At 40.7% G+C, this 24572-nt stretch overlaps 3 protein-coding genes across 3 annotated transcripts in view; 1 reads left to right on the plus strand and 2 right to left on the minus strand.

Moving 5' to 3' along the window:
- LOC311091899 (retinol dehydrogenase 8) overlaps positions 1 to 24572 on the plus strand; it is a 239871-nt gene that overhangs the window by 163521 nt on the left and 51778 nt on the right. The window lies entirely within an intron of this gene.
- On the minus strand, positions 42 to 3839 carry glulb (glutamate-ammonia ligase (glutamine synthase) b). The gene is made up of 7 exons (XM_084127890.1): positions 3682 to 3839; positions 2068 to 2251; positions 1793 to 1954; positions 1536 to 1682; positions 1290 to 1417; positions 1014 to 1213; positions 42 to 922 (listed from the first exon to the last, which is right to left on the minus strand). Exons 2-7 carry the CDS (start codon positions 2231 to 2233, stop codon positions 607 to 609), a joined length of 1119 nt encoding a protein of 372 aa, XP_083984016.1. The 5' UTR covers positions 2234 to 2251; positions 3682 to 3839; the 3' UTR covers positions 42 to 606.
- The window catches only part of pik3r6a (phosphoinositide-3-kinase, regulatory subunit 6a), a 31579-nt gene continuing 19951 nt past the window's right edge, over positions 12945 to 24572 (minus strand). Inside the window, exons 3-6 of the mRNA XM_084128042.1 lie at positions 23239 to 23312; positions 22803 to 22917; positions 21121 to 21191; positions 12945 to 14287 (exon numbers count right to left, since the gene is read on the minus strand). Of these exons, the coding sequence (XP_083984168.1) occupies positions 14178 to 14287; positions 21121 to 21191; positions 22803 to 22917; positions 23239 to 23312 (370 nt within the window). The 3' untranslated portion in view covers positions 12945 to 14177. The remainder of the gene's footprint in view (positions 14288 to 21120; positions 21192 to 22802; positions 22918 to 23238; positions 23313 to 24572) is intronic.

The following is a 24572-nucleotide window of genomic DNA, read 5'->3' on the forward strand; positions in this document are numbered from 1 at the left end:
GGACTGATAGGAGGGGGGACAAAACACACAGAAATCACATCTTGGTAAAATTCTTGGTGTTTTAATGTAAAGAGACAAAGTTAAATTTTTCTGAACCATGGCATCACAAATAAAATGCACAACCCTTTGAACAGGCAACAGTCAGAGCCATATTAGTACAAACAATGCATTTTGGTCCCTGTGATCAAGTACTATAATTTATAAACTGGTGAGAAAAAAAAAAAAATTGACTACAATAAGAATTAAAATATCTACAGTTAGTTTATAAAAAAACATGTTAAATTGTATAACATACTTAAAACAGATCAATAGACAAGAACAGCTTTAATCATAAAGGTCAAGTAGAAGAATTTATAGTGATCTTGGGTGCACACTTTTACCTCTATCAAACTAGGATTCCTGCCAGAATTAGATATCATTCATTAAAATCGGTTTTAAAAAGTAACTGGAAGTGAGAAAGCTAAATTTGTAGGATATAAACTGACCCAATGTGCCTTTCTACAACCAACAAGTAAGTGATCCATTTAGTGTCATCCCTCATTTCACATGGACTAATGAACAAAATGCAAGCCGTCAGTAAGAGATAATTACTTAATGTCCAGTATTTCACTTGTATGTCATTGGCTCTTCACCCTCTTCGCTGAGCAGACATGTGCGTATAAGAGCTTCGGTGACTGCGTATGGATCGCAGTTGGCTGAGGGACGGCGGTCTTCAAAGTAGCCCTTCTTTTCTTGGCCAACAGATCGTGGAATTCGTATGCTAGCACCACGGTTAGCCACTCCAGCAGAGAACTCGTTGATATTGGAGGTCTCGTGATGGCCAGTCAGTCGTCTGGCATTGTCCAGCCCTCCTTTAGGATCGTAGGCACGGATATGGTACTGGTGTCTCTTGGCCAGCCTCTCAATTGACTCCTCAATATATCTAAAATGAAGTTAAATTTGATTAGCATAACCAAAAACCATTTTATGTCAGCATTGCTGGGGGGATGCAAGGCTTCCTTTCACACACTTACTTCAAACCCCCTTCCTCACGCATCTCCTTGGTGCTGAAGTTGGTGTGGCAGCCAGCTCCATTCCAGTTCCCTGAAATGGGCTTTGGGTCAAAAGAAGCTACAACACCGAAGTCTTCACAAACCCTGTGCAGGAGGAAGCGGGCTATCCACAAATGGTCTCCCATCTCAATGCCCTCACAAGGGCCAACTTGGAATTCCCACTGAAGAATAAAAAGAACTTCAGCAACTAATTTCTATATTCAATTGAAACATGGTTTTCTAAATGTATAACTTTACCTGTGCAGGCATGACTTCAGCATTAGTGCCACAGATTTTTACTCCAGCATACAAACAGGCTCTATAATGGGCTTCTACAACATCTCGTCCATAGGCCTTATCAGCTCCCACACCACAGTAGTATGGACCTAATCAAACAAATCAAATCAAATTAATTTCATTAAACCAACAGGAGTCTTCCTGTCATTAAAAAAAAGAAAAAAGAAAAAGTCCAAAAGTCCAAAACCATCCATAGGTGACATCTACCTTGAGGTCCAGGAAAGCCATTGGAGGGCCAACCAAATGGATGACCATCTGTACCGAGAATAGTGTACTCCTGTTCCATTCCAAACCAAGGATGCTGGTTCTGCACCATACCCATGATCTTTTTGCACATCTGACGAAGGTTGGTTTCTTAGGGAGCAACACAAGAAATTTGCAACACACATTTGCAACCTTCAAATGTAAAATCATCCAGTATAACGAATTATCCGATATCAATTATAGTATTGAAATCTACTTACCAGCAGGTTTGCGGTTGTATTTGAGAACCTCACACAGAACCAGTTTGTTGGGATCCTTTCTGAAAGGGTCTCTGAACATGGCTTGGGGTATCAAGTACATGTCACTGTTGGACCCCTCAGACTGATATGTGCTAGAGCCATCAAAGTTCCATTCAGGAAGCTCTACAGAGGCACATAAGAACACAAATAGTCATTTTTCCAACACTGATGCTTCAGTAAACTTTTTTTTTTTTTTTTTAAAGAAACGTATGATGATCTGAATTAACAATAACTACCTTCAATGGTCTTAGGTTCTGAATCTAGAGTCCTGGTCTTGCACCTCAATCCCTCCCCGGTTCCATCAATCCAGATGTACATAGCCTGAACCTCGTCTCCCTGAGGGAGGTCCAAGTACTGCTGTTTCACAGTTTTGCTCAGCTTGGAACTGGCTGAAGTGGCCATGGTGGTGCTATATCAAACCTATCAGGAGACAACACTGTAAATTAACTCATAGCATTCAAAAGGGGTATGTGAGATAGAGAGAGAGATAGATATAGAGAGATAGAGATAGAGAGAGAGATAGAGAGATATACACACAATGTTTATAAAAGTAGTCTGCATTACTTTTTTTTTTAATTTGATCAAAAATACAGAAAACTGTAATATTGTGAAATTACACAATATTATGGTTTTCTAGTTTCATAAACTTTAAAATAATTTATGTGACACGAAGCTGAATTTATCAACCATGACTCCAGTCTTCAGTGTCACATGATCCTTCAGATATTCTAAAATGTTGATTTGATATGCAGTTATTAACAATGTGCTGCTTTATTATTTTTTTTGGAACCTGTGGCACTTTTTTTCAGGATGTATTGATGAATAAAAAGTTAAAGAGAACAGCATTCAATCAAAACAGAAATCTTTGCTTTTTCACTTCATCAACTTAACACACCCTTACTGAATAAGAGTATTACTTTCTTTCAAAATAAAAAAAGAAATACTGCACCCAAACTTTTGAACGGTATATTGTTACAAAAGATTTCGGTTTTAAATAAATGCTGATCTTTTTAAATTTTTAGTCATCAATGAATCCTAAAAAAAAAAAAAAAAAAAAAAGAAAAAAAAAGTAAAGTAAGCATCACAGGTTCCAAAAATTCCAACATTGATAACAAATCAGCATATTAGAATGATTTCTGAAGAATCGTGTGACACTGAAGACTGGAGTAAATGATTGATAGATTCAGCTTAGCATTAGAGAAATAAATTATATTTTAAAGTATTTAATATAAATAAATTGTAATATTTCACAGTATTCTTGTTTTTTTCCAGTATTTTGTTCAAATAAACGCCGGCTTGATGAGCATAAGAGACTTATTTTAAAAAGATTACAAATATGTTTCCAATTCCAAACTTTTGACGGTAGCGCTCGCATATAAATCCCTATAACCAGAAACAACGTGGCCGGTTGAGCCACTCAGGTCATTACGCAATAACTCAGACAATAGAGTACCGAGCGCGAGCGACTTATTATCAATTTACTTAAGTTAATACGGCCTTACTGTTAATTAATAAAACGAAACCAACGTCATTAACACAAACCACAGAACGTAATAAGGATCAGTGGGAAGAAATTAACCGGTAGAACAAACAAATGTTCAACTAGGACATTTAAATGCTTGGCATTGGCTAATATAACTGATGCAACACATTGCTGTGACGGCATCGAAGCCACCCAAAAGTTACATTCAAAGCGGTTCTGGATAACACATAAATGTTATAGCCCTCGATTTTAACTACGAAATCACCCATTTACACCCTTCAGATTAAAACATGCCATTTAAACATCGTTTAACCAGAATATTCACTCCTACTATAAACAAGTTTTGATTATTAACGAAGATACAAACCTATAAGCGAGTATAAATAGTCACTAAAGGAGTGGCTGTATTTCCAGAGGGTTTTAGAAAATATTCCTGTCTGTTTGCCTCTCATCCTCCAAACTAACAGGGTTTGCTTTGGCCGAACTTTTAAAGTGGGTTTCAGATCCTTTCGCTGCTGATTGGATGAAGTAAAACGTGATTCGAGTTTGGCTAGGTGGTGTCGTCATATTACAGGATCCTTTCATTGGACTCCATTGAAAATGGGCGGATCTTTTCAGCATGTCTTCCTTAGACAAAGAACATCAAATATTCTGTTGATGTAAATAATTTGTACATCATCTTTTAATAATTAGTTGAACATAATGACCGTCCACTGACCAAAGCACTGTTGCTCAGTAAAACCAGGTGCAAACCAGCCAGTAAAACGACTGTCGATTTCAAGAAAAAAAGAGAGGCTTTAAACAAGCACCGGTCTATCACGCACTCTAGTGGTGTTGTGGAAACAGCAAACGTGCACAGCTGAAAGTTTTGTACGTGAAATATTATAGACGTACCTACTAAAAACCACTAATCATAATTCACTGCCTAAAGGTCAAAATTCAGAAAGGTCATTTTGATCCATATCGAATAACGGGCATTTCATGGAAGGCTTGTGCTCATAGCTCCATATTAAATCAGAAATAAGTAAACAATTTTCATTATAGTGGCCTCAGACTTTTGGACAACACTGTATATTTCACAGGTTTTGTGCAAAGCGTTGAGTACTATTTGAGTTTTGATAAAAAAAAAATGTAATCATTATTTTATTGGCTATACAAAGTCTTGTTTGAAAATTATATTCAAGTGGAAGTGGTAATCTAGTCTTGCATCTGAATGCAATTGGAAGAAAAGAGTATGATCACATAATTATAGTGTAAATGAGTTGAAACTCTTCTTGTATGTCTGTTAGTGTGTATAGAGCATGAAACTTTAATATTATGAAAAGGTGAGTCGACCTGCACCTAAACACGACCACACCTGAATGTCAGCAGAGATTGTATAGACAATTCCCTGTGAAGGCCTCGTCGACATGACAGCACAGATCCTCAGAAGAGACTACAAGAACCAGTACAGGTCCTCTGGGTCCGTGTACTTTTTGATCATTTCATTTCCTGTTTGGAATGGAATAACGAGAAATGGAAACCAGGTCGTTTATTCGTTTTTTAGTTTAGTTTAAAAAACGAAAAATGAGATTTTGGCTCGATTTTTCATTTTTCGTTTGTGGTTTACAAATCGGCTTATGGGTTCAATATTGGTCCGTGTATCATCCGATCATTTCATTTCCTATTTGGAATGGAATAACGAGAAATGAAAAGACGGATCGTTTTATTTGTTTTGTTTTTTCGTTTAGTTTAATAAACGTAAAATGAGATTTCGGCTCGATTTCTCAATTTTCGTTTGTGGTTTACAAATCGGTTTATGGCTTTGATATTTCGTTCGCACATGTGGGCGGCGCTGAAACGCCCCTTTCATCTGATTGGTCAAACCGCTTCGTCTTCAGCATAGCCAGAATAAGAGTCCATACGGCACACTCAAATTCCACTTTAATAAGCTTTTGTACCACTCGCTGACATTTGATGCAGAAATATGTTGCTGGGAACAAAATTAGTGCGACATGGTGTGGTGTTTTATATATTACTTTTATAGACTCAAGAGCAACATATGATTTTTTTTATTTATTTTTTAGTAGGTGAGGTCCTATATGTCCCTTCGATAAATTAAAATAGTTCACATCTCTGAGCAACAAGGATCAAAAATAACATAATACACATGACCATAATAACATGTCTAACCTTTGTGTGTGTGTGTGTGTGTGTGTGTGTGTGTGTGTGTGTGTGTGTGTGTGTGTGTGTGTGTGTGTGTGAGTTTGTTTTCATGACAACTGAGGACATTTTTATGATAACACACCTGCAAATGAGGACACTCGGGAAAATAGGTGATATATGAGGACATTTTGGGTGTCCTCATTTTTCAAATGGCTTTAAAAACATACTAAGCAGTGTTTTTTTTTTATGTAAAAATGCAGAATGTTTCCTGTGATGGGTAGGTTTATGGATAGGGGCAGTGTAGGGGGATATAATATACAGTTTGTACAGTATAAAAACCATTACGCCTATGGAATGTCCTCACAAATCACATAAACATGGCTGTGTGTGTACTCGCATATAGGTGTAAATGAGAGCGTGAATGCGTGTGTCTTTGTGTGAGTCCTGTGATGGACTGGCCATCCATCCTCCAGCATCCCCGTGACCCTGGATAAACGGTTTGGAGATGAATGGATAGATGGATGAACGAACATTAAAATTATGTTTAACGTCACATATATTTACATAAGATGAATATTCTAGTCATGTCAGTAGCCTAATAAATAGTGTTTTTGGAGCAGGTCTCGCTATAACAACAACAACAACAACAACAAAATAAAGGCCTATGCCATTTTCTGCTTTGATAAAAATCAGTCATGAGGCATATTCTGTATGTAACAAGATGGATATTTAGCCATCAATGACCGAAGGAAAACAAATTTCACGAGTTCACATCATCCTTAAAAAAGCTGCACAGCTTGGTAATGATTAAACATTTGCAAACAAGAATGACAATAAACTCCAGCTCTAAATAGTACCCCCTCTGGACTACTACTACTATTACAAATTATTATTATTATTAATAATAATTCATCTTTTTTATTTAGTTAGTTAATAGATATTAAAAATAATGGTGGAGGGATGTCTTTGATGTCTGTTGTAAATGACAGGACTCTATGAACAAGGTCAAACAATTGATTGCTATGTCCACAAGATGTCGCTCTACGCTTTATTAATTTCATGCTTTCTAGTGAAACTAAAGCGACACATGAGATCCAGCATTTACGGTGAATCCTGCACACAATGAAAGATATCTGAACTATTTGTCTTAAAAACATTTACATAGGTGTTTATCGTTATACTGGACGTCTGTTTTTATTAAACTAAAGATTTTGTCTAACTTATTATTGCATTGGGTCATACTGAATTCAGCAGTTACATAGGCTACCATAATGCAAACACATCTACAAGGCCCCCTCCCCCCTGCGCTCTCTCTCGCTCTCTCTCGTTCACATGCACGAAGAGTAGTCACCGTCCAGTGACGTAGAGCTGGATGACTCACTGCCCATCAGAAAAAGTGAGTGAGACCGTTTCCTATGACCCGACTCTACCCAGCCAACAATCAACAGTCTTCTCCATTCACACCAAACCCTCATCCTAACCACGTCACGCCATTCTGACGTGATTCTTGTGTAAATATCGAAACATGTTCATTTTAATATTTGCTTTCTTACAAGTCATAAAGGCCACCCAGTTGTTTCATTTTAATAGGTCTAAGCTTTAACTTTCGATACATCTTTTTAGATTTAATAACCTTGCACATAGGCTATGTTGAAAAAGCATCAGAGTGGAATAAGAAAGGGAGTGAATCACTTAATGGCATTACAATCCCTGTCACCCAGGCAGTGTGAGGAATATGTTTCCTTAATTAATGCACAGAGACTAATGAGCTAGGAGGCTAGACAGGCCAATTTGCTGATTCTCCTCTGTGGGATTATTACCCAGTTGGGCTTGAATATGATATTGCCGTGGTTACACTGAACTGTCAATGCACTGTGGTCGCACTTACTTTAACTAACTGAAGCATTCAAGTGCAGTTAACCAAAGCCTCAGTGTCATGGTAACAATCTGAACTGAAAAAGTTGAGGTGTTAGACATGTTGCAAGAGGTGGGAGTTGTTGTGGTCTGTTGTTTGCGCTTCAAGGGTCTGTTCTGTTGTTCGGGGTTTTTTTTGTGTTTTGTTTTTTTTTGGATCTTCAGTTGAACACTTTTCTTGGAAAATAATTATGTATAGCTATAAACATTAGCTTTTCAATATGCTCCCAGTCCTGGATGACTTGTAACATCAGTTTCCTATTATTTATGCACTGGTTTTTAATGCTAATGTTAATAAATCATGTGTTCACACCCTTCAATTTCCTGTGATCAGTGAAACCTGTGGGTGAGTCATCAGACTCTGCAATGCACCACAATAACCTATACTGAGGGAGGGTGGAGACTGACAGAAGCTTCCCATGAGAGCTTTGGTTCCACCACAGACACAAACTACATCAGATGTAGACCAGTCTGATGTACTCAGTTTTCCATGATGCCATTTTCTGTGGGAATATTATGCAGGAGACTCACTAAGTCACACGTTGACTGAAAAAAAACCCCTCAATTTTGATCAAATTTGCATTTTCTTCCTTTGGAATTTTTTTTAAGACAAAAAAAAAACTCACTTCACATAAGACATGGTTTCCATGGTTATTCATTGAATTTACGCTTGTTCCTAAGTTACGTTAATCATCCCCTGTCATTTATGTATGGATAAATAGAATAATAAAAGGTAGCCTACCACTTTATAGGGTGTCTTTAACTATTACTAACATTTAAATCAGTCATTTGATATAATGCACTTATTGTGTACATGCATGTTTTTTAAATTGCACTTATATTTAAAAAATACCTGCACGTAATTACAGCTGTAATTAATTTATGTAATTACATATATTATAACACTGTTTACCCTTCTCTTAACCATTAACCCACCAAACCAAAAAGTGTGTTGGATTTACATGATTTAATAGTGTACATCGGTCCCACATGAATCAATGAATCAAAGTTCACGTAACTTCAACATCATGGAATGAATTAATTTTAAGAGACCCAATTAAAGGGATGGTTCGGAGTAAAATCAACTTAGGGTCCTTTGCACCATGACCTCGAGCCAAACATCCCCCCAGAAGCCTTTTCCTCAAAGTGAATTTTGTAAAGCTCCCTGACATGATTCAGGCATTCAAATTAATTTATACATTCATTCATCCAATAAGATTTGATTTATTTTATTGTCACACAACTGAATTGATGGACTATAGCTAGCTATTAGCACTATAATAGCACTTATTAGCATCTTAAATGCTAAGATTTACATGCTCCTTTAGCCAAAACAGTTAAAAGTATCTGAATCAGTCCATCCTAATCAAATGCTCCACTCTTCTCCACAATTGTAACCCACTAGTTCCCAATGGAACTAACAAGCACCGCCCAGTTTCAGTTAATCCAACACAAACGGACTAAGTCAATTTACATTTTACATATATTTAAGCTGACTGAACACAATCAAATTAAGTTAGGACAAAATGTACAGCAATTGTGTTGCTTAAGCTCATTTTAACTAAGCAATTTGAACAAGCAGCTAAAATCATTTTTTTTTCAGTGCGTCTCCCACCTCAATAGCACCAAAAGTGTTTTGCAATACAACATCAACACAAAAATACTTATTTTGTGATGGAACTACATAGCTTAAGACACCTAATATAACATGTGACTGAATAAATAAGTTATTTAGGCAAATAGAGTATGCACAAGTTAAACACGACTTCTATACTCAAAATGGAATGATTAAACACTCAAACTACCATGGCAACCTTATATGTCTCAGACTACCCTGGTGTTCAGTATTGCATATGACAGATATGCACATGCATACATATATTATGTGTAATCAGGCATTTGCATGCTATTCTGGTCTACATAATGTGAGAAAAATAAGCAGTGAGATGAATTAGCGTCACCCTGAATCTGAATGAATGGATTTATTGCACTGGCCGTGTGCACTTGGACTCTTGAGTACCTCATTGGCAGGAAGCACCCAAACAAAAACCTTGAAATGGTTCATTTACAAAACACATTTATCATAGTAAATCTAAGGTTTATTTAAGCCCTGAGTACAGGAGTCAGAGACATGGCTCTGTTGTGAACTGTTCAGAGCACATCTGTAAATAGCTGAAGTACAAACCCATTTGTTTGAACATACAGATTTTTACAGATTAACCACTGTTCTTCTTCACAATGGGGAAATATGGTGGGTACAGCTGGCTGGTCCAGGTGGGTTTGTATAGATCTGTAAATAGAATATAAAGTGAAAAATCTCTCAAGGACTTAAAATGAGATTTCACACATCATACAGTGTAAGTGAACAAGACTGACGGACGTGCTGATGTCATTAATTAGGGAGACAGACACCCTTGGGTCATTAGCATGCATATTTCATGATAGAGGGACTGGATTTATCGGAGTGTAGCCTGTACTGTGCAGAGATCAGATATAAATGTGTGCCATTCTAAAAGATAGGGAGCCATCATTTTCAGTGTGTTAATTTATCATTAACATCCTTCTTATATAATTAAAATGCAAAAATCACAACCAGTGTCTGATCTAAATGAAAAACGGCAATAGACCATTTAGAGATTCATTATTTGAAATAATAATCATGAAATAAATATTTACAGTAATACAATCAGTGACTATATCGCTTTTTATCTTAGAACAGTGATTTATATTTAATTGTTTTTCCTCAAGCAACTGACAGTCAGATAAGCATAACATTTGTGTGGTAAAAATATAATAGACCCCTAACAACATGAGAAAAAATGAACACAAACAAAGAAAAACTTAACGCAAGCACATCAGTATGGAATGCAATTGCTGCCAAAATAAGAAATAAATAAGTACCATGGCAGCAATTTTTTTTCATACAAATATGTAAAAAATAATACTACTAGAAAAAGGTAAACAAAGGAATACATAGAAAGAAAAAAGAAAAAAAACTTCAAGGTATTAAAAGTTCAATAAAATTTAAAGAGTGGAAGTGCTAAGACAATGACTATGGTAATAGCCTACTACAGTGACGATGTACAGTATTAATGCCATCAGCTTATTCATCATTCATCATTAATACTTCAACTTATATTGTGACTTAGCAAATTACGTATATACTACACAATTATTAATAATTATAATCATTCATGTTGGTATAGCTGTAATGTAGAGCTGCACGATTAAATGACATTGATTCGGCTATGTCTATTAAATCTTTGACAAAATAACAGCAGAACATTCAAATCTGGGTTGGCGCTGCTGACCCAGAGAGAGCAGTTGTCATGTGAGACAACTTCACAGTCTTTTCAACCACTCAGTTTGTGTTACAGTAATTCAAATGATCACAGGCGTCCTGATAAATGTTTATAGTTCGGATATAAAGTGCTGATGTCTGGTAGCGATTAAAAGAGAGTAAATCACCTTATGAATGTAACTTGATGCTTTAAATAAAGATTGCATCAATTACATTTTTACACCAATAGTGTAAAAAGTGACTGTTAGAAATGTATTTGTAATTGCATCATTCATTCAAAAGATTTGTTGATTCATATAATGAAACAAGTAATGAAACAAGTGAAGTTTTTATAAGTGAGTCATTGAATCATCCATTCAAACGGATACAAAAAAATACACATATATATATAATATTTTTTTTTTTTTTACATTTTATCAGAACCTCAAGTAAAATTACGTTATTTTGTTTAGGGTAGTTGTCTTAGAATAGTGGGAGAATCATGATTTCTATATTTTAAAGCAAAAAAAATGTAAAAATAATTATCCAGAATCATCCAGCTCAACTGTAATGTACATATACTAAATAAAGATACCAGAGACCAGTTGCTAAAGACAACATAAATAGTTACAATTTTGTTCCAGCAGTTTTATCGAAATAAATTTGACAGTGTAGCATAGCAAGACAACCAGATGTAATCTGGTACTGAACATAACTGTAAGCTCGTGCATGGACTACATCAGTGTCTAACCAAAGAAAAAGCAAAAGACAGATGAGAGCGATATGAAAGAACGCATCAGAGTGTAACCTAACTGTTTTATTATTTCATAAAGGAGACAACCTCAGGGGCAACAGTTACTCTAATTGTAGCTGCAGTGTTCTATAGTACTTCAAGTCATTCAGAGACACAGCCTTTATGTTTTTACATCCAGTCACCAGCTACTAAAGGCAGCAGATGTTTTCCAGATGAAAATGGAAATCCCTTCGGGCCACAGTCACATTAAAAATGGATATCTGTTGTTTGTGGATCAGAACTGAAATGACAACCAGTGTTGTTATAGTTAACTAAAACTAAAATGATTATAAAACACATTTGTTAACTGAAATTAAGTATAAATGTTAGACGTTTAAATGAAATAAAACTAAAACTAAAAACGACTCATTTCAATGAATGAAAACTATTTAGAAATATTAAAAAGCAAAAATGACAAACAAAAATAAATTCAATTAAAATTGAAGCTAATTCAACATATTAACACAAACTATATAAATAATGCTAATATAACACTGATGACACACTTTCATGACAATTCTCATTTTGGCGAATTGATAAATAATGAATTCATATAAATCCATATACATCATTCATACATTTTCGGTTGCAATTTTGTCCAGAGACTTTACACATGAAGAAAAAACAGGGGGAAAAAAAGAAATCACATAATTCAATATTAATGGCTTATCGTTTTCATTATGTAAAAAAAGAAAGAAAAGAAAGTACAACATAAAACCAAATGGAAATGTTTAACAAAAATGCAAAATGGTAGTTCAAAATCAGCTCATTTCATGTTTGAGAATCACACCATTAAGTTAAATGAGCAGATGTGAGCAGTCCACTCAGAAGAGACACACTGCAGTCAGGTGATTAGTGTATGAGTGACAGGACCGACCTTTATCTAGCGATAAAGACTCACTAAGACCACAGTCAACAGGGGGTTCCACTCACAATGCTCACCGCTGAGAACTGTGGGTCGCAGTCTAACATACTAATTAAAAGGCTTCTTATTAATACTGTAATTAATCCTGGAATAAAGCAGATAAGCATAATTAAATTCAGGGTCAAAGCTGATTAGTTGAATTATTTATACGTTTTAGTACAGTCCTCCACTCATGCAAACAAAATCCAAACTGTTAACCATTATTCTTGGATCCACCTGGTCATAATGGCCTGTTGATCTTTTCCATTGGCATCTACAACTAAGCTCTGTAGGTGTGTGAATTGACTCCTGATTAACAGCATTTTTAGCTACTAAACAGCCACTAAAGCGACTAAAGATGAATTGTTCTATGCGCTGGTTGCTATGGAACCTTGTCTCCACAGAGAAGAGCCCTTGACATTGTTGAAAGCACTCTACTAGAGAACATAAACAAGTGCTTTGGCACTGTGAGTGATGCTGGACTTCAAGCTGTGGATATACAGGCTCCTGGTGTGCGACTCTATCAGATGATGTTCAACAGAATGAAATGTTCTTCATTTAATTCTTTTTTTTATTTTTTTATTTTTATTTTTTATGCGTCTGCGCTCCTGTGAATTTTTTTACTGAGAAAAAAAACATTGCATTACATTGTCAATTATGGAAATTGTTGTAACATAATAAAATAACTCATTTAGCTTAATTGTTCAACTTGTGGTGTAATAATCTCATTAGCCATTGAGACACTGTACAACATATGCTCTTTGGAAATATATGCGTCTACCTCTACTTTTGCAAAACTCCAAAAACTTACCTATGCACATACAATTCACTTCAGTTTCCATCTGAAATTAACATTAGAGGCAGTAAAATGCCAACAATTTTTATCACACAAAGTATGATTATAGGGGCAGATTACTGAATAATAAAGGCTTATTTTTGCATGGCTCCTTGCACAATAACACAATGACCTTAAAATACTTTTATCATATGCATGGATTGTGAACTAATACATTTAACTGTTCCCATCGTATAACCAGCTCCATATGAAAGGCTTTTCTGACATAGTAAACTTGCTTGGCTCATCTGGTACAGCTTTGGGACACAAGTCATGATAAAAGCTTAAATGGCATGCTTGCTTCAGCAAATGCATTTTTATGCTTTTGTTAACACTGTCAGTCTAGGTTTAAGGTAGGGTTTAGGTGCTACATTATTTTTAAACACAACAGAGCATTAACCTTTTAGTGCCACTCACTAGACATTTCAATTCTAAACCTCAGCAATACACACAAATGTTGCTAGATTCACGTTCATCTTTTTTAGCCCCACTCAGTGGATATTTCACTTTGAAAGTGTCATGAAACTTGCAAGAACAATGTAATATAATTTTGTAGAAATGTCGCCACAGGTACACCACTGGTACGAAATGTAATCTCTACAGAAACTTGAGCATTTATGGATGATGAAGTCACAGGTACTGCAGTGCTGTAGCAATGTCTCCTGAGGGAAAAGATAAGGGTAGGGAATGACAGCAAACCAGCTGAGCTGCTGACAGCAGGACCCTGGAGAAAATGTTCTTTGTAATACAGTGAAACAGAATTTTGGACAGAAGAAAGAAGTTAGGTAGAAAGCTAGCAAATGGGAGCGAAAGAATCTAAGAGAGACGCATTGACCACTTTTCTTTAACAGACAACTTCATAGCTTCGTCTTTCAGAGACCTCTAGTGTTGGCTTATATTCTTTGAGTCTCCTGATGTCATTAAAAGGTCACCCTCTTCCAAGGCTCCAGAATCGCATTGTGTTCCTGCTGCCACTGCCAAAAGTGTGTCTTTTACATTATAGAGCAGGTGAATCCACAGCACTCTTTCAGTAAAGTGAGGCCAGTCTTGGTTGCAAAGGGAGTAGTGTTCTGCTGGGCTCTGGGGGGTCTCCTCCCAACATCTACGTAGAAGAGGTTCATAGACAAACAGCTTTTTATACACAAAGATGCAGCGAGTTTACCGAGGGAAAATGTGTAGGTTTTATCATGGTGAGGACAGTTAGGATATTTTCCCACCCACCCTAAGGTTATAAAAATGCAAAATATGATGGGTTTACTGTAATTTTGAAATTACTTTTTAGGGCGGTATGTTGTTTTTATTTTTAAGTATCTTATGCTCACCAAGGGTGCATTTATTTGATAAAAAAAGAAGAAGAAGTAAATACTGTGAAATATTATTACAATTTACAAATGACTGTTTTCTATTTTAATACATTTTAAAGCTGAATTTTCAGCAGCCGTTACTCATGGTAATCATTATAATATGCAATATTTAATGTTTGGTGCTCAAGAATTTCTTATTATTATCAATGTTGAAAACAGTTGTGCAGCTTAATATTTTTGTGTAAACAATGACATGATTTCTTTTCAGGGTTCTTAGATTAGAAAGTTCAAAATAACAGTATTAAATAAAGAAAAAATTATATTATAAATGTCTTTCACCTTTGGTCAATTTAATGCACCCTTGCTAAATAAAAGTATTAATTAATTTTAAGAAATCTTAGTGAACTCAAACTTCTGAACAATATTGTACGCAAATCAGATTTTTTCATAATATTTTTCATGTAACTTTAATTCCCTTTCGTAGTCACTCCGAGTTACGTCGGGTGACGACGAATGGGGTTTCGCTTAGAAAGCCTATCACCTTCGAGTATATAAAACGAGCCAATGGCAATGAAATGCCATGGGTCTGCGGAATTTGCATAGCGTAACTCTGCCCTTCCCTGGGGGTATATAAGGAAGTGCGCTAGCAACATGCAGATATGTTTTCGCTTCGGAGCCAAGTTGATTCTTCACTCCACAGCCAATACTGAGTTCATCTCTTCGTTCTCTTCGAGACGAGCCTCTCTCCAAGTGTTGGTGTGACAGCGAGTTCCAGCGAGTGCACATTCCCTGCTTATCTGTGCAGTGATTTGCCAGAGTTTGTGTGTTCATCTCCCTGGTCGCTTCTACACTTGCGGAGAAATCTCCTTTCACAAAAGAGCATTGCACGCGGCACGTCTTTTTAAAGATGCCTCGCCCGTGCACTTCTGGTTGCTGTCTTTTCATTTCTGACTCTGATGGGCACAATCGCTGTCTTGTGTGTCTGGGTGTCGAGCACGCTAAGGCAGCGTTTGTGGATGAGTCATGTTCCCGCAATGGGAACGGCCCATCGCACGGTTGCGGTCGAGACTCAATGACCTTCGTGGTAGAGTCCCCTCACCCGCACCCCGATCTACGAGCTCCACGAGAGCTGGTACTTCGGCTGGCGGCCAGGGTGACCTGAGGGTTACGGTGTGGAACAAGGCGCCGACTATTCCACGCTCTGCACCCCCCTCTAGCACTGTGCAACCCGTGAGTGTTCCGAATGAGCCTGCAGTACAGTCCACTGACTTGCCGCAGGTCTCATTCGGCGCTCCAGAGGAAGATTTGATGTCGATCGCTGCATCACAAGGTGGGCAGGAGTCCTTGGGAAGTGACGATTCGGCTGTGCTGCCACCCTTGGGTGTCCCAGCATTGCCCGAGTCTGATCCCGAGCTGACGGCCATGCTTTACCGGGCAGCCGTGGCCATTGGACTAGAGTGGTCCCCGCCACCTGGTCCAGTGCGCTCGCGGTTGGACGATTGGTTTTTGGGTGCGGCCGCTTACCCCCGTCGGCGCCCAACCCCAATGCCTTTCTTCCCGGATGTGCATGAGGAGGTCACGAGGTCCTGGAAGGCACCATTGTCTTCCCGTGATCGCTCGGCGACCTCCTCCGCCTTGCCTCCTCTCGATCAGGCGGCCACCAAAGGGTACACTGGGGTTCCCCGGGTAGAACGCTCTGTTGCGATGCAACTGTGTCCTCAGAGTGCTTCTTCCCACGGCGATCCTAAGCACCCCTCCAAGGCCTGTAGGTTCTCCTCCACTCTCGTGGCGAAGGCCTATAGAGCTGCGGGGCTGGCGGCCTCCTCACTGCATGCCATGGCGACTCTGCAGGTCTACCAGGCCCAGATGTTATGTGACATGCACGAGGGGAGGACTGACCCAGCACTCTTTGATGAGTTGCGTGCCGCCACCGACCTCGCTCTCCGGGCGACGAAGGTGACCGCACGCTCGCTGGGTCAGGTGATGTCCACTTGTGTGGTCCAGGAGCGACACCTGTGGCTCAACCTGGCCGATATGCGGGAGGCCGAGCGGACCCGGTTCCTCGACACCCCCATATCCCAGGCTGGCCTCTTCGGCGGTGCAGTCGAGGACTTTGCCCAGCAGTTCTCGACTGCCCAGAAGCAGACTGAGGCTTTAAAACATGTCCTGCCCCGGCGGCCCGCTGCTTCGGCAGCGCAGTCGTCGGCACAGGTGCCTCAGCCTGCTCGCCGCCGAGGGCGCCCTCCTGCGGCTCCCGCCCCTCCCGATCGGCCCCAGCAGCCAGCTGCTTCCGGGTCGCGTCGTGGAGGAAGCCGCAGGAAGGCGCCACAGCCCTCTCCCGCCCCGCGCCCCGCTAAACGCCAGGCCAAGCGGCGCTCCTGAGACGGGCTGCTCAGAGATGGTTTTGAGTTCTTTTCAGGAGACGGTAGCAGGGCCGCTCCTTCCCCCGGTGGAGGGCCGGGGGAGAAACCTTGGTTATCTCACTCCCGCTGCTCATCCCACGACGGGCAGCACCCTAATGTGGTTAAAGAAAGAACTCACTTCCCCATCTCTGAGCACACAGAGTTCTCGGATGACAGTGCGCGCCGCTCACGAGCCTCGCCACTCTCATCCCCCTCTGTCGCCAGACCCCTGCCAGAGCACGCCCCTGTGGGACGCTGGTCCTCCCCTGGCCTCCTCTGGCAGGATGCGGCTATTGACCCTTGCCCCCGCACCGGGCCGCTATGCCACCCTCGCCTGGGCCGGTCATTCCATCAGGCTCGGCTACGCGATTCAGTTCGCGCGGTCTCCTCCCCGCTTCAGGGGAGTTCGCTTCACTATGGTCGGTGGCAATGCCCCCGTCATGAGAGCGGAGGTCGCCACCCTACTGGCGAAGGGTGCGATCGAGACTGTCCCTCCAGCCGAAATGAAGTCCGGCTTCTACAGCCCTTACTTCATTGTACCGAAGAATTCCGGTGGATTACGACCTATCCTGGACCTGCGCGTCTTGAACCGCTCCCTTTACAGGCTGCCGTTCAAGATGCTCACGGCTAAACGCCTTTTCGAATGCGTACGGCCACAGGATTGGTTTGCAGCGATCGACCTGAAGGACGCCTAATTCCATGTCTCCATCCTTCCTCGACACAGACTGTTTCTTCGGTTTGCTTTCGAGGGGCAGGCATACCAGTACGTGGTTCTCCCTTTCGGGCTAGCCTTGTCCCCTCGCGTCTTCACGAAGGTTGTCGAGGCAGCCCTTGTTCCCCTACGAGAACACGGGGTTCGCATCCTGAACTATCTCGACGACTGGCTGATCCTAGCTCACTCTCGAGACCAGGTTTGCGAACACAGGGACCTTGTGCTCCGGCACCTAGCTCGTCTGGGCCTTCGGGTCAACTGGGAGAAGAGCAAACTCTGCCCCGTGCAGAGGATCTCTTTTCTCGGTATGGAGATCGACTCGGTCGCCATGTGCGCGCAGCTTACGAGCGAGCGCGTGCAGTCACTGCTGACTTGCCTTCGTCAATTGGAGGGCAAGAGTGCGGTTCCACTGAAACTTTTCCAGAGGCTCCTGGGGCATATGGCATCAGCAGCCGCAGTAACGCCGCTCGGATTGCTTCATATGAGACCGCTTCAGCTTTGGCTTCGCGATCAAGTCCCGAGGTGGGCATGGCAACACGGCACGCTCCGAGTCCCAGTGACTCCAGCCTGCCGTCAGACCTTCTCCCCGTGGTCGAACCTCAATTTTCTACGGGCCGGAGTTCCCTTAGAACGAGTTTCCAGGCATGTTGTTGTATCGACAGATGCCTCCACCACGGGTTGGGGCGCCATGTGCAATGGACATGCTGCTGCGGGCTCCTGGACAGGACCCCAGCGCCTTTGGCATGTCAATTGCCTCGAGTTGCTGGCTGTACGTCTCGCCCTGCACCGCTTCCGTGCGTTGCTCAAGGGTCAACACGTACTAGTCCGATCAGACAATACCGTCACAGTAGCGTACATCAACCGTCAAGGTGGTCTACGCTCCCGCCGTATGTTGCAACTCGCCCGCCACCTCCTCATATGGAGTCAGAAGCATCTGAGGTCGCTTCGAGCCATTTATATCCCGGGAGACCTGAACCAGGCGGCCGACGAGCTGTCTCGGGTTCGGCCTCTCGCTGGAGAATGGAGACTCCATCCCCAGTCAGTCCAGCTGATTTGGGATCAGTTCGGGGACGCACAGGTAGATCTGTTTGCCTCCCACGACTCGTCCCACTGCGACCTGTTTTATTCCCTGACCGAGGGCACGCTCGGCACGGATGCACTGGCGCACAGCTGGCCGCGGGGCCTCCGCAAGTATGCGTTTCCCCCAGTGAGCAAAGTCTGCGCAAGATCAGGGAGGACGAGGAGCAGGTAATATTGGTTGCCCCGTATTGGCACAACCGCACTTGGTTCCCAGAACTAGTACTCCTCGCGACAGCACCTCCCTGGCCAATTCCTCTGAGGAAGGACCTGCTTTCTCAGGGACGGGGCACCTTGTGGCACCCTCGTCCCGTTCTTTGGAACCTCCATGTGTGGCTCCTGGACGGGACGAGGTAGGTTTGAGTACCCTACCACCAGCGGTGGTGGCTACCATCACTTCCGCTAGAGCATCGTCCACGAGACATGCCTATGCGTTGAAGTGGAACCTCTTCGTCAACTGGTGTTCTTCTAAACATCTAGAACCCACGAAATGCCCCATCAGTGTCGTGCTTTCCTTCCTGCAAGAAGGGTTGGAGCAAAGGCTGTCTCCCTCCACCCTGAAAGTGTATGTTGCCGCCACTGCCGCACATCACGACGCAGTTGATGGTAAGTCCTTGGGAATGCACGACCTGATCGTCAGGTTCCTGAGGGGAGCGAGGTGACTGAATCCTCCTCGTCCTCCCCTCGTACCCTCTTGGGACCTCTCAGTGGTTTTAACTGCCCTGCAGAGTGCTCCCTTTGAGCCTCTGCAATCAGTGGAGCTTAAGTTCCTGTCAATGAAGACAGCGCTCCTGGTTACATTGGCCTCCATCAAGAGGGTAGGGGACCTGCAGGCATTTTCGGTTGATGAAGCGTGCCTGGAATTCGGACCGGCTAACTCTCACGTGATCCTGAGACCCCGGCCTGGATATGTGCCCAAGGTTCCCACCACTCCCTTTCGAGACCAGGTGGTGAACCTGCAAGCGCTGCCCTTGGAGGAGGCAGACCCAGCCTTGGCACTGCTCTGTCCAGTACGATCTTTTACAATCTCCGAGTAGAGCCAGTTTCTTCTCATGTACTCGCTTCAACTAGCCGGTACTAGATTCTGCTCAGGTGTCTTTGCTTGCTCGCCATTCCTCTCCACGGACGGGATACGTGCGATATTCTCCTCAGGTGAGCCTAATAAGCCCTGAGTCTCCTCCAGCACTGTCGACGTCAACGCCAGAGTTATGCCACCGGCAGCTTTCGCGCTTGGCTAGGTGCCTCCATGTGCATGGTTCCCCCTCTGGGCGACCCCCACATGTGTATTTCCACTGTAAGCCTCTCCGAGCATGTGTCTTTCCCTCGGCAAGCCACCTTGCCACCCCTGGGGTTGAAATATTCCACCTGCGGCTGGACACCCCAGTGATTCTCCATATGTAGCCCTTCGGGGTCATATGTGTATTCTAAGTCCCCCCCTTCGGGTTGGGCATGATTGCATATTTCCACTGAGATATGCTACCCAGTGTACCTTGGTATTCCTGTGTTAAGTAGGAGTCCTTCGTCCGTGCCAGTCTCACAACAGGGAGCTCAGACTTACGCAGGGCACTGGAAGACAGTTGAGAGGTGGCGTGATTACACTGGGAACCCCATTCGTCGTCATCCGACGTAACTCGGAGTGACTACGAAAGGGAACGTCTCGGTTACGTATGTAACCCTCGTTCCCTGCCACTTCCGCTGTACCGCTGGAGCGCCTGAGTTCAGTCTCGGCTCCTCAGCGAAGACATATCTGCATGTTGCTAGCGCACTTCCTTATATACCCCCAGGGTAGGGTGGAGTTACGCTATGCAAATTCCGCAGACCCATGGCATTTCATTGCCATTGGCTCGTTTTATATACTCGAAGGTTTCTAAGCGAAACCCCATTCGTCGTCATCCGACCTAACGTCTCCGTTCCCTACTCAGGGAACGAGGGTTACATACGTAACCGAGACGTTTTCTTTGTCTAATGCGACATTGACACAGTTCCAGTTTGGCCACAGTGTTTTGTTAAACTGGGACGATACATTATTGGTGAACTGGGAAATCCACTTATGTCATTTTAATGAGAGGAATAAATGTGTACTTGACTGTCATAAGAGTACAATTTCTAACTCATATAATTCATGCGTGTTGAGAACAGGCCAATGAAGGCGTTAAATCAGCGGAATCTAAAATTGCTTTATTTTTAATAAGTTGTATTGTTGTGTTATTATTATTATGCATTTTATTAATTACATTTAAAAACAAATGTTGACAGTTTGCCAGTAAGGGCTGCCAGCTTTGACGATAATATTTCATATTTTTTATTTTAATATTTTTTATATTGAAATATTTAAAACATAGACAATGACAAATGATTAGAAAGACATTTAAATGAACATTACCATTAAACATTAAAATAAACATTACTTTGTTCAACAAACCATAAAAGAATGACTTACTCTTGGTTTGAGAGCTTTTTGGTAATTTGGACTTAAGAAACTCAGCCATCTCTTTGTCCTCCTCCCGTTCCCTGTGTAGCAGAGGTAAATATGATGATTATGGTGCAAAGCATTATGTGAAGACTGACTATTTCATTCATTTTTGCATGGTTTTCATGTCCTTCAGTTAGTTCAAGGTTTGATATTATTGCTGGGAAATGTAATCTAAAAATATAACATGTGCATTCATTTATCATGCATTTATGTTTCTTTATTTATTCATAGTATTCTGCCGGCTTTAAAAAATATTTCTGCTCAGTGGAAGTGAATAGTTTGCAACTTGTTCCATGACTTCTATTTCAGCTTTTCAGAATTGGCTGGTAATGGACCTGCAAAGAGCCGGCAACAGGATGGTCACTGCATCTTTAACACCAGCTGGACTAAAAATACATCCAGTGCTGTTCAGTCTTTCCTCATTTGAAACTTCTTAACGTGGTGCAGCAATATAGTAATGGTTCTTTAGCACCCATAATAAGAATGTACTAAAACTGTAAGAATAGATGAAAATAATACATTAAATCTTTGAAGCATTTTTTGGGGTCAGTTGTCTTTAAATTTTGTCAGTATCTACCATAATTATAGACAACACTTACGAAAAGTTTATTCAAGTGTGTTATTTGTATACTTATTATAACTTAAAATAAGAAAGTACTTTCAGTCCACTTTTTATGTACTTCTCAGAAATATACTTTATGTATTTCTCAGAAAATATACTTACACTGCACTAAATTGCACTAAAGTATACTTGACTTACTGACATAATATACTTACAGTATATTTGACTGTAAAAGTACTTGTAGTATAGTTGCAGTACAAATGAAAAGCTTAGTTGTAAACTAGTTGTGTACACAAAGTTTACTACTTTTACTACTAAACGATATGCGTGAGCATTCTGTCCTTTTCAGTGTTTTATCTTCCTGTTTTTGGTTCGTTTACATGTAGGCTATTTGGTTCGTGTTGCGTTCATATATCATTCGAACCGCACCAGAGTTTGTTTGGAAGCGGACCAAGATCCATCTTTTCGGCGGTCTCGGTCCGCTTGTTTGGTGCGTACCGGGGTTCGGATCGCACCGTTCACACTTATTCAAATGAACCGCAATAACAGAGCAGTCACACCAGCGTTCGTTTTAATCGAACCAAACATGCCAAGTGTGAACACACCCTAAAAAGTGGGCCAATTTAGTCCCAAGTAGTATTGAAACAGTACACTTACAAGTATTCTTCTAGTAGCCTACATTGATATTAGTTTACTTACTATATAAAGTATATTTAAAATATATACTTGAACTTTACTCAAGTATAGTTAATAAAATTAACTTGAAGTATACTTTTCGTAAGGGAAGGCAAAGCATAAACATATGAGTAACACCGAGTCTAGATTCAATCTCAAATTTGTGCAGACGCCACAAGCACTGAGCAGAATTTTCCTGAATTAAATTCCTGAAATCACAGCAGCATGGCTTTATTACAAATAAAATCCTATTACTTATGTACATAGAGGGTGAGTAATGTTTCTTTCCCCTCAGGCCTTTGACAGAATCCTGTCTGCCTCGGAATTGAGCTCGGTCAGAGATTTAATAAAGGGTGCAAATTAATTGTGTGTCAGCCTCCATCTTTTTCCAGCATTGCTGAAATTGGCTCACCTGAGGCGCTCAAACTCCACGTCATCTACCAGGAAGTCTCTTGCCTCCACTAATTTATGAATCTGTTTCAGAAACTCTTCCTCCTTCTGTTTGTCTTCATTAGACTTGTCATTATCTGAAAATGGATTTTAACACTTCTGACTCTAACAGACAAAACAAAACAAAATAATCTATGCAAAATGAGGTTGGGATTTAGTGGTTTAATTAGTAGTGCATGCTTTCTTCTTGTGCTACTTTTAGAAAATTGTAAAACATTTCAACAAAGAGTGAGATCTCTCATTTTTATCGGTAACTTTAGTAAAGGTACAGTGAAAGGGACTTTTAAATCGGTAAACTGTAAAAACAAAAACATTGATCGCTAATAAAGTTTTACTTAGCCTATTTATTTATTTTTATTTTTGATGTAATATATGCAAGAGGCATTTCCAGATCTCACCTGGGATAGACAGAAGCTTTTGAAGCTCTTTCTTCAGTCTTGTAATTTCTTTACATAACTGGATATCATCCATCCTGCAAAATAAAAGGACACGCAAACATGTTAAGTTCATACTGTTCTAAAGCATGAGAAGCATTTAAATTATTCACTAAAAACAACATCAATGATAACCTATAAAGCTGGTAACCTGCTTAATTTCATAACATTTAAATTAATTTATTTTATTTTACTCTAAATGAAAAATGTTATTTAACATCACTGAACCAACTTAAATATCCTAGCTAAATTTAAGTGAAGGATTGGGTAAAAATAGTTGGCGATGACACTTTGTAAAGAAATATTACATGCCTATTACGCGTTTTTAGTTGAAAACGGTGTCGTGTGAATGGCCCCTAAACAGCGTGGGAAACAGGAACTAAAGGAAACTGAGCAGAATGTCAAAACCAAACATAATCATTACGAACACTGTACACTGCCTACTTTAAAAAAAAAAATTAAGTAAAACAGTAGGCATTATTCTACCATTAACATTTAAACAGTCAGTTTTCTACACTGTTGTCACATGACCTCATCATGTTGAAAGTATAATTCAGTGAGTTGTCAGATAGCCAGATAGTTATTTAGAATGCATTTAGTCCGTAAACCTGTTTGCTCATGTCAACATTCTTGCCAATATCACTGTTTGCAATAAATCCGCATTTCAGTCCTATTTTAAAGAAAATATGCAGGATAATGGTAATAATAAGATTTCTCTCTATATCTCTCTGGTTTAGTTGAGACAAGCAGTTGAGGCTGAGCACCAATAAAACACTCGGGAAGAAATGCCCCACTGATTTTGTAATAGGCAATGCTCTTCCCCAAATGATTGTGAGGGAAAACCGATATACATGCATTAGACACTCTGGCAGCATCAAAAGCAAAGCATTAGCATTTTAATGAGGGGCAGCTGGCTGATTGTAGCTCTTGTTAATGGGAAAAAGGACGGATGACTGTAGATGTGATCTCAGATCACCTTTACAAACCGCTCAAGGCTTGTGAGTTTGGCTGTTGACTATCATTTATAATTAATTTATAAAAAACAGTTCTCTTACGAGAGTCCTCTCGTACTGCGTTTTTGTAAAAACGCTACGGGAAAAGTCTCTTTTCACGAAATACTGAAGCAAAAAATTATCCTTAATTTTCCATATATGTAAAGCGCGTTGCAGCAGTACACAGCTATGGCGAGACAGCTTGCTTGGCTTCGCGCCCTCCTTGCCACTTCCCGCCGAGACGGGTGTGGCTAACCTCTATAAAAGGAGCTCGAAAAGGCTGATTCACTTGATTTTCATCTCTTC

This window comes from Abramis brama (genome assembly GCF_963993115.1).
Source record: "Abramis brama genome assembly, chromosome: 11".
NCBI lineage: Eukaryota > Metazoa > Chordata > Actinopteri > Cypriniformes > Leuciscidae > Abramis > Abramis brama.

Bases quoted from the DNA above. Each gene is read 5' to 3' on its own strand.
- glulb (XM_084127890.1), bottom strand. From the start codon at position 2,233: ATGGCCACTTCAGCCAGTTCCAAGCTGAGCAAAACTGTGAAACAGCAG. The intron at 1,955-2,067 runs GTAGTTATTGTT...GTGCCTCTGTAG, and splicing joins AGAACCTAAGACCATTGAAG to AGCTTCCTGAATGGAACTTT. The intron at 1,418-1,535 runs GTAGATGTCACC...TTGTTTGATTAG, and splicing joins TGGCTTTCCTGGACCTCAAG to GTCCATACTACTGTGGTGTG.